Source organism: Haliaeetus albicilla, chromosome 1, assembly GCF_947461875.1.
Source record: "Haliaeetus albicilla chromosome 1, bHalAlb1.1, whole genome shotgun sequence".
In the NCBI taxonomy this organism is placed as follows: domain Eukaryota; kingdom Metazoa; phylum Chordata; class Aves; order Accipitriformes; family Accipitridae; genus Haliaeetus; species Haliaeetus albicilla.
The window spans coordinates 28,872,398-28,885,893 of record NC_091483.1 but is presented as its reverse complement, the minus strand read 5'-3'; the positions used below and the strand labels follow the sequence as shown (position 1 = coordinate 28,885,893).

Genomic DNA, 13,496 nt, shown 5'->3' with positions numbered 1-13,496 from the left:
GGGGGGACATGGGGATTATCTCCTTTCCCGAGTCCCTTGCACCGCAATGCTCAAATAGCCAGGTCAGTGCCCTGGCTTACAGAGCAGGCAACATCTTTTGTTCCTCCCAAAGTCCAGCTGCTGACACTAGCAAGGCAGGTTTTATTTCCCGTAAGTAGAAACCCTATTTGTAGTATGCAGTAGGAAAAAAACGTACACATACACAAGCTTTTAATTTCTGTTAGCTTTGAAGTGGGGTAACATCTTCTCACAGTAGGGGCTTTTATGGATTTAAGAGATTTCTGTAGAAGTGATGTAGCTGTTGCTTATCTTCTCATGGCTTGCTTCTGTCACTTCTAGACCCCTTTGCACCTGGCAGTAATCACAAAGCAGGCAGAGGTGGTGGAAGACTTGCTGAAGGCTGGAGCAGATGTTAGCCTTCTGGATCGCCATGGTAATTCTGTCTTGCATTTAGCTGCTACTGAAGGAGATGAAAAGATTTTGCGTTTGCTCCTCAAGCATAAGAGGATATCTCCAATGGTCGACCTTTCCAATGGTGAAGGTATGGAAAGATAATGGCTGTATTTTACACTTGCCTATGGGACAAGCACACCTCAATTCCTGCCAACACAGTGTTTCTACACAGGTAGATACAGACCTTGGAAATAGCATCTTTCCCCATTTTGCATGTGCTATCCTTGGCTTTTACATGCCTGCAGTCACAGATGACAGAACACAGACATGTAGGTTTTCTGGTTATACAGAACATAAGGATTGGTAATGGCCACGTGACACAGTATGGATTTGAATTTTTGTTACGGTATATTCTCTTTAATCTCGCAAAACTTCAAGCACTGTGTTCCTCCTGAGATACCTTATGCAACCACTGGTTTTTAAAAAAATCCCCCCAGAAGAAAATGTTTCCTCCTCCTCTCTAATGAATGAAATCCCCTCAAAAATAGTTTCTGGACCACTGTTGAGTTTTACATCTGGTACTTGTGACCATACAGAATTAGAGCCTATAAAATAACCACAAAGACGCAATTCTCCCATTTTTCAGTGGCACAGATAATTTGAATTTAGTATTCGTGCTCTAGCAGATTGTAAAATGTCTGACCTAAAAATGTCATTATGGGATTCAAACAACTGTATTAAGTTCCTCAGAGAGATGGGGGTTTTGTTTTGTTAGCTCGGGGTTGGTGTGTGTTTGTTTGTTTGTTTTTTAAAGATAAGGCTTTATTATTCTCTTTTTGAGCTGGTACAGGTAATCTTGAGGTGATAGGGCAGTGTGACCTTACAGGAAGATGATACTAAAATATACCAATTATTCCCCAGATTGTTTCTAGAAGAGATGTTCAGTAGCAGATGGGGCCAGTGCAGGGTACCTACTTGTTTAGTACCAAGATGCAGATTTTCTTTTTAAGGCTCCTCTCCTTTGAGGCAAAGAGATGCTCTAGGTGAGCTCTTCAGTTCCTGCCTTCTGTTCTACCTTGTAATCTGCTGATTTTTTTTTTTTTCCATGCATGGCTTTGACTTGCCATCAATAACACAACTAGTTCCAATTTATGCACAAAGAACATTTTTATTAACTATCTTTTAGCGTATAAGCAGGCAAAATAAGTCACTTCTGCTCAGATAACTACAGTAACTCTCACTCATTTTACAATTCTCATAGATGTGGCCACTTCAAAACTCATTACTCTGACATTTCTGTATTTTTCAAATATTAATACACGTGATGGATGGCTTTTGTTTTGTGTAGGTCTCAGTGCAATTCACATGGTGGTGATAGCAAATAGCATGGCCTGCCTCAAACAGCTGATTGCTGCTGGAGTTAACGTCAATGCTCAGGAACAGAAATCTGGACGAACTGCATTGCATTTAGCTGTTGAACAAGAGAACATCCCTTTGGTGGGCTGCCTTTTGCTTGAGGTAAGGGCGGAATTTCTTTCTCTCAGGTCTTTTCACTTACATATTTAAAACCTCTTGGAAATCCTCAAGTGCTTCAGAGGAACAGTAGTAAGGGTGTTTTCCTGTGTATTGACTTGTTTACTTAAATCAGTAAAAAGGCAAAATTATTGCTAATGTTACTCATTATTACTTGTTTAGCAGTGTTGGCGCATCTTTTGCCCAAGTTGAGGAATTAAATGTGACCCTGACCTGACCACATATGCCGTGTTTAATTTGCACCAAGTAATCCCGGCAGCCAGTGAAACTACTCTTGAACAAGTTAATCATTTCATCTGTGTGAAGTGGAATGTGTATACAGATGTGCATGGAGAGATGGTTGTGTATAAATATTTGTCTCATCTTTTTAAAACCTTGATCCTAGTGTGCTTAATTCTGCACACCCAGAGCTGGCTGCAGTAGCTTTCCTCGGTATCTGTGTACGAATGTGCCGCCAGCCTACCTGCTATCCTGAAGAGCAGCAGAAAGGCAGATTTCTGTGCACACCAGTTTAGGCGCCAAATGCTGCAGGTAATCGGATGGCAGAGCTACTACATGGGATGCAAAGTGGCTTTTATCTACCTGACCTATTTGGGTTTATATGCTGTGCCTCCTGCTATAACACTGGAGCACACAACCACCATCTGTTCCTGCATGGAGATGGTTGTAGTTGCTTTCTCATTCCTTCTTTTCAGACAATGATTAGAGTTTTTACCCAAACAGGCGTGGAATGGTGCTTATTTGCACAGTAGCGATGTTTATGCAGACACGAGTTTCTGCAGCTGTATTGTATAGACAAGTAGCACTTTTCTTTTTGTCGTTCAATAAAAACTTAGGGTGATGCAGATGTGGACAGCACTACATATGATGGGACAACTCCTCTTCACATAGCAGCTGGAAGGGGCTCTACAAAATTGGCAGCAGTTCTCAAAGCAGCAGGTATGAAAATAGATATTTGCTGCAGAGTTTTCTTTCACAGTGACGATTCAGGTTAGAAGGCTGCAAGCAGAAAAGAATGTGCCAGTGAACTTATTTAATGAGCAGAAGAAATTAAAAGCATGAAGGTTTGTTTTTCCTCAGGGAAGTCCTATTTCCAGGTGCTGTACTACTCTTTAGCACCATCTAATGGCTAAAAAGGCAAATTATGTTAGTCAAGAAAAAAAAAATCTCTTGAACACTCTTGGAAGTTTTTTGAGTATTTCTTTTGTAGTTTTTATAGCTGAAGAAGCAGAGAAGAGACCTCGTTACATAATTGGGATAAGTGTTGGACTGCTTTAAAAACAAAAAAAATAGGTCACTGAAACATGAGCTTGTTAGTTAGTGTCTCCTATTTCATATCACTGTGGGGAAGAGTTAGTTTTGAATATTTATTGGAACATTTTTTCAGTTGTATTTAGACCTGATTTTTCTCCTTTGAAACAGAAATCCAAGCTTCCCATTGCTCTGGCTGCGTGCTTGGTCTTTTTAATAATACCCACACTTTCTTTGACACTATAAAAAGAAGCACCACACTATCGCTTCATCGCATACACAGAGTGTAGCATGTGAGCCAAGAATGGGACTGGAAGGCAGTTGATACAATCATAGCTAGTGCTCTGGGCTCTAACACTCTGCACGTCATTTTTTCCCTCTTTATAAAGGAGAGTAGCATTATACAGAGATGTGACAGCATTTAACTTTAGTCAATAAAGTTGTTTGCTGACCTAATATAAAATGTAGTTCAGCTTGAGTAGCTAAATTAGCAGTTTGCCATTCAGAACTTAGAATACGTATTTTAAATATTGTTGAAAAGCAGCTTGAAGCCTTTTCTGAGGAATTTTTTTTCACACTTGTTTTCCAGGTGCAAATCCTCATGTTGAGAACTTTGAGCCATTGTTTGATCTAGATGATGTGAAAGATGATGAAGATGACGATGAAGGGATTGTGCCTGGAACGACACCACTGGATATGGCAGCTAGCTGTGAGGTATGTGGTCTGGCTTTTTTAATAATAAATGATAGTTCAGCTCTCTTGGCCAGCTCCTTTCACTGCATCCACAGTTATTTCAATGGTGACAAGCTACTAATTTGCCATCAAAAATTAAACTAATTCAGCCACAACTCCCCCCTGTGAAATAGCACTGGAAGAAAGCTCCACTTAACAGAGTACTTCTACTGAACAGGAATGGCCAGGCACTTCTTGAAATAGTTGCACTACAGTCTTCAATGTGGAAAAGTGTTTAGCTGGTTGGGCAGCTTGTGCTTGAAGGCCCATATTCAGAGATGCTCTCTAGTGGGTTTCTTTGCTGCATGTTCTTCAGAATTGCAGACTTTGTGTGGAGGGAAAATACACTCTTCTGTTGTGTCCTGCCCAAACAGTGATGAGGCTGCACGGTCCATGCTTTTAGTAGCTGATAACGTGCAGTTGGCTTGGTGTGAGTGTAAGGTACAAGCAGTCAGCATCCCTAATCACATGGAGCTGGGGAGTGGTACTAGCCTTAGGTGAAAATCTATCCCAGGCTTTGTTTTAAATTACTAGTTGCAGACAGGCAATAACTTCTCCTTTAGGCACTGCTACCACCATTCACTTAATGCAAAGACTTCCTCTGTATCTTGAAAACAGTTGCCAGATGACATAGGTAAAGGGCAAGGGAGATCAGCTTCTCAAGATTTCTCCCTCAAGCTTTGCACAGGTCTTCTACAGTATCTTTTGTCATACTGATCCTGGGACATAAAAAATTTACAGATGGCATTAGGGCTTTACACAATACTACTGAGAATTGTCAAGATAATGGACACGAACCAGGTTTCTGCTAAATAAATACTGACTTTAATGCATTCTCTTAGGTGTATGACATATTAAACGGCAAACCCTACGAGTCAGCAGTGGTTTCGGAGGACTTACTGACACAAGGTAACATCTATAAAGATGACTTGATGATATCCCTCTAGTGATTGAGTACTAAATGTGTACTTGCAGAAGACATTGCCCTGCAATAGCTTGTAACTGAAATGAGGCAGAAGAGGTACCCTCCCACGTACTCATTCATAGAATGAGCATGATTCTGTTAAGGGTAGGTCACAAGGACACACAGGAGTACATTTTCAATATTACAGCAATACATTAGTAAACACTGGGATTGATGGACACTAAAATACTCTTTAATTTGGCTTTGTTTCTGCTTAGAAATGAACTGGTGCATGATTTGTATAAATAATAAACTAACATATTTCTCTGTTCCCAGGACATTTGAGAGAGCTGAATGAAAGTTCCAAGATGCAGCTTTACAAACTATTGGAATTGCCCGATCCAAAGAAAAACTGGTCCACTCTAGCACAAAAACTGGGTCTTGGCATACTTAATAATGCCTTCAGGCTGAGCCCTTCCCCATCGAAAACTCTGCTAGATAACTATGAGGTAATGTGGCTGTAACAAGTTACAAAGACACTCAAACATAGAGAGAACATTGTCCTCCTGCATGGTGAGACAGTGCAGCCCTTTTGTTTTAGCCAGCCTGGATGATGGTGAGTATCTGGTGTCTTCTCTCTTAGGTTTCTGGTGGTACAGTTCAAGAGTTGATTGCTGCTTTGAGACAGATGGATCACACAGAAGCCATTGAAATCATACAGAAAGCACTAGCCATCTCACAAAGCCCACCTCACTTGGAGGACAATACCGCAAAAGCTTTTCCACTGTCATCACCACCCACCTTTGCAAATGGAGAGACAGGTAAAATTGACAGTGAAATATCAAGAGCTTTACTTCAGATGTTTTTTTCAGTACCTGCCCCGGCCTTGGACTGCTGATAGGTTGCATAGTTTCTTACACACAATGCCTGAGCTGCATACCTGTTTCAGAAATATTTTACTGCAGCATGACTTTTCTCATCATAGACATTTGCTAGGCCTAGAAGAAAGGGGAAAAATGAGTCATGTGAATCCTTAGCCCTGCATTACAGTATTGATTATACAGCCTCCCTTTTCTAAAACCAGACATCTGCCATTTACTGATGGTAACTTCTTGGATGTACTGGGGGTAAGTTTCAAAAGATAAACTAGGCAATGATCTCCCAGGCCTGTACAAGTGTTGCTACCTTTTTACTTCCCCCACCCTCATATCTGGATAAACAAAAATGTTTTGGGTTCATAAACTTCTCAGTAAGACTTTGGTATTAAATTTCTCTTTCCACAATGTGTAGCACTCCAAAATGGCCCCGTGTTCTACAGGCAAAGAAATTGGGGATGGTTTAGGTTACAAGGGACTTCCAGCAGTCAGGGTGTCCAACTGCTTCCTCAGAGCAGAGCCAATGTAACATTACATGATGTTGCTCTTGTCATGTCCAGTTGAGTTTTGAGCATCTTCAACAGCAGAGGTCCTACAGTGCTTTTGGGCAGGGGACTCTACTAACAGAAAGATTAGATTGGATGGCTACAAGCTCTTCAGAAGGGATAGGCAAGGTAGAAGAGGTGGTGGGGTGGCTCTCTATGTTAGGGAGTGTTTTGACTGTACAGAGCTACACGATTCTGATGACAAGGTGGAGTGCTTATGGGTGAGGATGAGAGGGAAAGCCAATAAGGCAGATATTGTGCTGGGAGTCTGTTATAGACCACCCGACCAGGTTGAAGAGACAGATGAATCGTTCTACAAGCGGCTGGCAGTAGTCTCAGAATCGTGTGCCCTTGCCCTCATGGGGGACTTAAACTTTCCAGACATCTGCTGGAAATACAATACAGCAGTGAGTAAACAATCTAGGAGGTTCCTGGAGTGTGTGGAAGATAACTTCCTGACACAGCTGGTGGGTGGGCCAACCAGGGGAGGAGCCTTGCTAGATCTGTTGTTTACAAGCAGGGAAGGACTGGTGGGAGGTGTGATGGTCGGAGGCTGTCTTGGGCTTAGTGACCATGAAATGATAGAATTTTCAATTCTTGGTGAGGCAAGGAAGGTGGTCAGCAAAACCACCACTATGGACTTCTGGAGGGCAAACTTTGGCCTCTTCAAGGCACTAGTTGAGAGAGTCCCTTGGGAGATGGTCCTGAAGGGTAAAGGGGTCCAGGAGGGATGGACATTCTTTAAGAAGGAAATCTTAATGGCTCAGGACCGGGTTATTCCCATGTGCCGCAAGTTTAACTGCCGAGGAAAATGACTGGCCTGGCTGAATGGGGAGCTTTTGCTAGGAGTCAAGAAAAAAAGAAGAGTTTATCATCTCTGGAAGAAAGGGCAGGCAACTTGGGAGGAGTACAGGGATCTTGTTAGAGCATACAGAGAGAAAATTAGAAAGGCAAAAGCTCAGCTAGAACTAAATCTGGCCACTATTGGAAGGGACAACATAAAGTGTTTTTACAAATATGTCAACAGTAAAAAGAATCCCAGGAAGAATATCTGTCCCTTAATGGATACAGAAGGGAACGTTGCCACCAGAGATGAGGAAAAGGCCGAGGTACTTAATGCCTTCTTTGCCTCAGTCTTTAATAACGAGTCCAGTTATCCTCAGGGTACTCCACCCCTTGAGCTGGAAGGTAAGGATGAAGAGCAGAACATACCCCCCTTAATCCAGGAGGAAATAGTTAGTGACCTGCTACGCCATCTGGACACTCACACATCTATGGGACCAGATGGGATCCATCCAAGAGTACTGAGGGAACTGTCGGAGGAGCTTGCCAAGCCACTCTCCATCATCTATCGGTGATCCTGGTCAATGGGGGAGGTCTCAGAGGACTGGAGGCTTGCCAATGTGACACCCACTTACAAGAAGGGTTGGAGGGAGGATCCGGGGAACTACAGGCCTGTCAGCTTGACCTTGGTACCTGGAAAGATTATAGAACAGTTCTTCTTGAGAGCACTCACGTGGCAAGTCCAGGACAAGCAGGGGATGAGGCCCTGTCAGCATGGGTTTACGAAAGGCAGGTCCTGCTTGACCAACCTGATCTCCTATGACCAGGTGACCCACCTAGTGGATGAGGGAAAGGCTGTGGATGTTATCTTCCTTGACTTCAGCAAGGCCTTTGACACTGTCTCTCACAGCATACTCCTTGAGAAACTGGCATCTCATGGCTTAGACAAGTGCATTCTTCGCTGGGTGAAAAACTGGCTGGATGGACGAGCCCAAAGGGTTGTGGTGAATGGGGTGAAATCCAGTTGGCGACGGGTCACAAGTGGTGTTCCACAGGGCTCATTGTTGGGCTAGTTCTCTTTAATCTCTTTATCAATGATCTGGATGAGGAGATCGAGTGCACCCTCAGTAAGTTTGCAGATGACACCAAGTTGGGAGGCAGGGTTGATCTGCTTGAGGGTAGGAAGGTTCTACAGAGAGATCTGGACAGGCTGGATCGATGGGCCGAAGCCAATTGTATGAGGTTCAACAAGGCCAAGTGCTGGGTCCTGCACTTCGATCACAACAACCCCACGCAGTGCTACAGGCTTGGGGAAGAAAGCGACCTGGTGGAAAAGGACCTGGGGGTGTTGGTCGACAGCCGGCTAAATATGAGCCAGCAGTGTGCCCAGGTGGCCAAGAAGGCCAATAGCATCCTGGCTTGTATCAGAAATAGTGTGGCCAGCAGGAGCAGGGAGGTGATTGTTCCCCTGCATTCAGCACTGGTGAGGCTGCACCTCGAGTACTGTGTTCAGTTTTAGGCCCCTCACTACAGGAAAGACATTGAGTTGCTGGAGTGTGTTCAGAGAAGGGCAACCAAGTTGGTGAGGGGCCTGGAGCACAAGTCTTATGAGGAGCAGCTGAGGGAACTGGGGTTGTTTAGTCTGGAGGAGAGGAGGCTGAGGGGAGACCTTATCGCTCTCTGCAACTACCTGAAGGGGGGTTGTAGTGAGGTAAGTGGGTGTTGGTCTCTTCTGTCAGGTGGCTGGAGACAGGACAAGAGGAAATGGCCTGAAGTTGAGGCAAGGGAGATTTAGGTTAGATTTTATTTTATTGAGAGGGTTGTCAGACATTGGAACAGGCTGCCCAGGGAAGTGATTGAGTGACTGAGTGATACCATCCCTGGAGGTATTCAAAAAGCGAGTAGACGGGGTACTTCAGGACATGGTTTAGTGGGCATGGTTGATGGTTGGACTCGATGATCTTGAAGGTCTTTTCCAACCTAAATGATTCTATGATTCTGTGAAAAATAGAGGTTGTGAGAAGGCAGGAAGTCGTCAGGGATGTTCAGCCACTGCCTGGCCATGTTAAGTAACAAAAACCTTTGTTTTTTTCCTGATGCCCTGTTCAAATACCGGTAGTGCTGCCAGCACTCTAATGTGGAAAATTACACCCTATGTGAAAATACTGTAGGTATTTCTGGAAAGAAAAAAGAAACACCACAGTAACTCCATCCTGGTCTAATGTTGCTAGTTTACTCTTTATAGAAAACTGTTTGTTCTGTTACAGAATGAACCTTCATACCTATTCAAAAGTACATGTTGCCTCTTTAGATTAATCTAGGAGGGTAAGAGGGATTCTGCTGCCTTGCAACATGAATGGACTGCATCACGTCATTTATTTTAAGATGGTTGTTTAGAAAAATAATACTGAACTCTAATATGCTGGGCACTGTTCTAGTCACACTGAGCCCACCTCATACCTTCAACTCAGATACTGTTCTCTTGCAGTCAGGCTCTCCTTTTGTGGATCTTGCATAGAAGATAGCTGCTGCTGACTTCTTTGTATTTCAGGCTCACTTACTAGATGAAAATTGTTCAAGTATTTATTTGGCTCAGAAATAAACCTGTAAGTGAAGTAACATGAGAAAGTTTAGGAGCCTCATCCTGGAGCTGTGTACTTGCACAAAGTTTAGGAATCTGAGAGCCAGGGAACCTTTTGCCCTGCTATGACCCCACTTGGGCAGAGTCCTGACTAGTGTGGTGACAGCATTAGTGTCAGCACAGCACCAGGCTTCTCATCCCATCCAGGCCCCAACTGCAGTTGATCTCTGCCAGCAGTATATCAGATCACATACTTTGGTCAACTGAAAACATTCAGCACAGCTTTTCCTATTATAATATCTAAAGTTTGTTATTTTCCCATGGAAGAGCTTTGACCTATTGGTTTGCATTCCTCAGGCTTTTCTGAAAGCAACATTAGTGAAGCAACACACACAATAATATATTTCCCTTTTCTCCCTTCTCTCTCCCTCAGGTGACCTTTATAACAGCAAATTTCAGGACAACGAAAGCATGTGTGACAGTGGTGTGGAGACCTCCCTCCGCAAACTGAGCTTTACTTATTCAGACTCTCTGAACAGCAAGTCATCAGCAACACTTAGCAAAATGACCCTGGGCTATGGACATGAAAGTTCAGTGCAAAGCAATTATATAGCCAACTAGTAATATTCAATAAGCAATATGCAGTTACAGGAACGAACGTGACATTTAAAATTACATCTGTGTGATCCTGGCCAGAGGGAAGTGAATTTACAACCAAAAGTGCGCTGGAGGAACCACACATGAACCTGAACCAATGGCAACTTCAGCACATGACTCCTAGCCATTGCTTCCTTCCTCAAATACATTTAAATTTTATTCATTTACAAGCTATATACAATAACCAGGGCTCTACTGCTGCATTAGTACACAGGACTGGACACTGTGAATGACTGACTGAGCTTCTCTGGTTTGCGAGGATGTCCTTTTATATATGAAAGTTGCTCTTTGTTAATGTATAATACCAACTCACTTAATAAAAAGAGGTAAGGCAATCAAGATAAGAGCAATCAAAGGATACTGTTTCTAGCTGCTCTCTTCATAATTTTTGCAGCACAGTTGCATGAAAAAAGCTCATAAAATACGTGGCAAAGAAAAAAAATCATTAATCACAGTGACAACTCAGAAAAAAAATCCTAAAAAAAAGCATCTTGTATATTTCAAATAATGTATTTAAACTTAACTGTGGTGCCTCTTATTCAAAAAAATTTTCAAGTTTGGCATTTTCCTACTTGTAAATAGATATTTTTTTTTATATCTGTTCCTTTTAAAAAAAAAAAGTGCTTTTTAAATGCTTATTTTTATTTTACTTTTATAATAAAAACCCAAAATGAAATCTCTTGTCTACACTTGCTGTAATTTTTACATATCTTTCAAGTAGCATTATTGAAGATTTAGGTATTGATACAAGATTATACTGATTTCCAAGTGCTAAAATAAATCAAGGGTTGCAAGCCACTTGTCTTAAAGCTTAACTATATTTTATGGTGGGAGACCAGGAGCATCAGCTACTGCTGAGCAGCTGTGCTTTAGAACTAAAGGTGCTGATTCATGGTCTCTTTTAGGTCTCTTCTCATAATTATGGCAGCAGAGAATAATTTACCAACTGAAACCAACTATTTAGCATCTCAGCAAAGCTCTGATGAGACAGTTCTTTGGGCTGTCTAGAAACTCCTCTAATAACTGTGTTCCTGAGCAGTATTTCTTCCTGTTGCATGTTAAATTGAGAGGGTGAGTGTAACTGTTACAGATGTTGGCCCTACTAAGAATACAGGTATCAGATTTCATGATGAAAAAGCAACGAGCAGCATCATACCATTGTCATTCCCTTGTAGCCAGTTTTCTTGGCACAAAGATGGAGATTGACAGTGGTGTTCTTAGCTCAGCTCAGTCTTCAGTAACCTGGGTGTCACTCCTGAGAAAACAAATCAAGATAAACCTTGAGAATTGTTACATTTAGAGCAGTATTTGCTGTAATGAATTAAACCATGTGTAATGAGAAAAAAACTTGAAGTAATTTTATATCCAGCTGAATTACTGAGTACATTAATTACTTCCAGAGAAACGAGATGCATAATAGTAAAAATGCCATTCTTTCTGTTACAGTATGTATAACCTACAAATGCAGTGTCAAAGGCATATGGATTTTTTGTTCAATTAAGGTACCTGTCCACTGTTCTCTTTGCATTCCAGCTGTAACAGAAACAAGCAAAGGTTCTCATATTCTGCAGGTGGAGGAGCTTTTTGAGCCCTAGCAGAGCTGCTGTGTGAGTTAAATGCACCTTCTGCTGCCACAATTTCCAGCTGGGGCTGGCAGAAACTTTTATGAGGTTTCTACAATACTGCAGGTCACCAGGGTGTCCTGGCTGCTGATTCACACCTTTTAGCCTTATTTCTGATCAGCTCTGCTTTTAAACCACCAGAAGACACCTGGGTCTGTATTTCCTTAAGCACTTCATGACCAAATGCTGCATAATAGCTATTCATCAGGTTAGTGATCATGCAATGAACAGCAGGCCATCTCCCCTAGGCCCTGTGTATTCAAGTGCTTTAAATGGCAGTCTGGCAGCTTCTTTCCTTGCAGCATCTCAGTTTCAGTCTATTTAACAACAGAGGCTTTGGTCCTTTTTTTTTTTTTCTCCCTTTTTGTTTAGAAATAGAAAAATATTAATTTACAAGTATTCTTACTAAGTCAAACAGGAACACTAAATTTTTACAGGCGCATCACATAATAGGGCAACTTTTCCCAATTGCATTAACCCTTAGCATCTTAAGTATGTGTTGCAGGCATGCCGCGCAGTTTGTCAGAACTAGGCGAGAGTAGGAGGTAGAACCCCAGCTAGTGTAGAACTCACTACAGAAAGTGGCACGACACCTAGTCGGAGACATTTGTGTCGTCTTCTTCTGTAGTTCTCGTCTGGCAGAGCAAACCTACTGCAGAGCCCAGTATTTACCTCAAGCAGCTGAATTAAAAGATAATGCTAAAACACACAGCTTTAGTCCTTCTGCTTTACCTTTTTTCTTATTAGTAGGTGGTCATCCTGTACAGGGCACACTGCCTTGTACTGATGGCATCTGGGAGAAGGCCAGGCTCCTTGCAGGTATGAGGATGAAGGCAGCATACAGAGGAACCAGGCTTAGCAAGGTAAAGTGTAAGCGATGGACACAAGTCAACTGAAACATTTCAAGCAGATGTATTCTTCCTAACGGGGACCTATCAAGATCTATTTATGTGCCTCATCATCATATGTGCTCACCTCAGACACAGTTTTAGCCTTACACCTCCTTGCCCAGAAAGGAAGTGCTACTCCTATTTCACAAATGTGATGGAATAAACTAAACTAAAAAATACCGCAGGAATCCAGGAATTCACTGCCTGAGAGCTCCTGTCTACACCTGGCTTATGGAGAGAAACCTCTCACTTACTTACCAACAAAAAAGTGGGTAGTAATGGTGTAACTGAATCTTACATTTTCATTCAGCACAGTAAATTAGCATGTGGACCTCACTAGACCTTGTAGCACAAGGTATTGTGCCCAGTCTATTCCATATTACCTCTGAGGAAACAAAACTGGGAAAGGTATTATTCACCAAGTTCTCAACAGTTAGGAATAAGTTGGGGTTTTTTAAGATATGTGCATGAACAGCAAGAATTCTGGAGTTATATTTTTTCCATTAGAAGTTTTAGGAAGACTTCCCCAGCAAACTCAAGCTCTTACTTACTCAGAGCAGGGCACCTCTGCCCTGTGGCTGGATGAACCCAAGTACTGACTAGGCTCATACCACAGTGGGCTCTTCTTATAATGCACTGCATTGTACAGCGGGAAGCTCGGTGTGTATTTCCATTAGCAATTAAAGCCCAGAGGCTGGAGGTGTGGTCAAAAAGCATCAACCAACAACCT

At 42.3% G+C, this 13,496-nt stretch overlaps 1 protein-coding gene and 1 long non-coding RNA gene across 4 annotated transcripts in view; one reads left to right on the top strand and one right to left on the bottom strand.

Moving 5' to 3' along the window:
• The window catches only part of NFKB1 (nuclear factor kappa B subunit 1), a 62,713-nt gene extending 51,892 nt beyond the window's left edge, over window positions 1-10,821 (top strand). For all 3 annotated transcript variants that reach the window (XM_069783660.1, XM_069783650.1, XM_069783642.1), the window contains exons 17-24: window positions 340-541; window positions 1,742-1,911; window positions 2,763-2,865; window positions 3,767-3,891; window positions 4,752-4,818; window positions 5,150-5,322; window positions 5,457-5,634; window positions 10,031-10,821. In XM_069783660.1, coding sequence (XP_069639761.1) covers window positions 340-541; window positions 1,742-1,911; window positions 2,763-2,865; window positions 3,767-3,891; window positions 4,752-4,818; window positions 5,150-5,322; window positions 5,457-5,634; window positions 10,031-10,218 — 1,206 coding nt within the window. In that variant the 3' untranslated portion in view covers window positions 10,219-10,821. The remainder of the gene's footprint in view (window positions 1-339; window positions 542-1,741; window positions 1,912-2,762; window positions 2,866-3,766; window positions 3,892-4,751; window positions 4,819-5,149; window positions 5,323-5,456; window positions 5,635-10,030) is intronic.
• LOC138685449 (uncharacterized) lies at window positions 1,932-12,568 on the bottom strand. The gene is made up of 4 exons (XR_011324708.1): window positions 11,761-12,568; window positions 11,411-11,509; window positions 9,477-9,620; window positions 1,932-5,811 (listed from the first exon to the last, which is right to left on the bottom strand). It is a non-coding gene; the product is annotated as an uncharacterized lncRNA (long non-coding RNA).
• Between the last annotated feature and the right edge of the window lie 928 nt (window positions 12,569-13,496).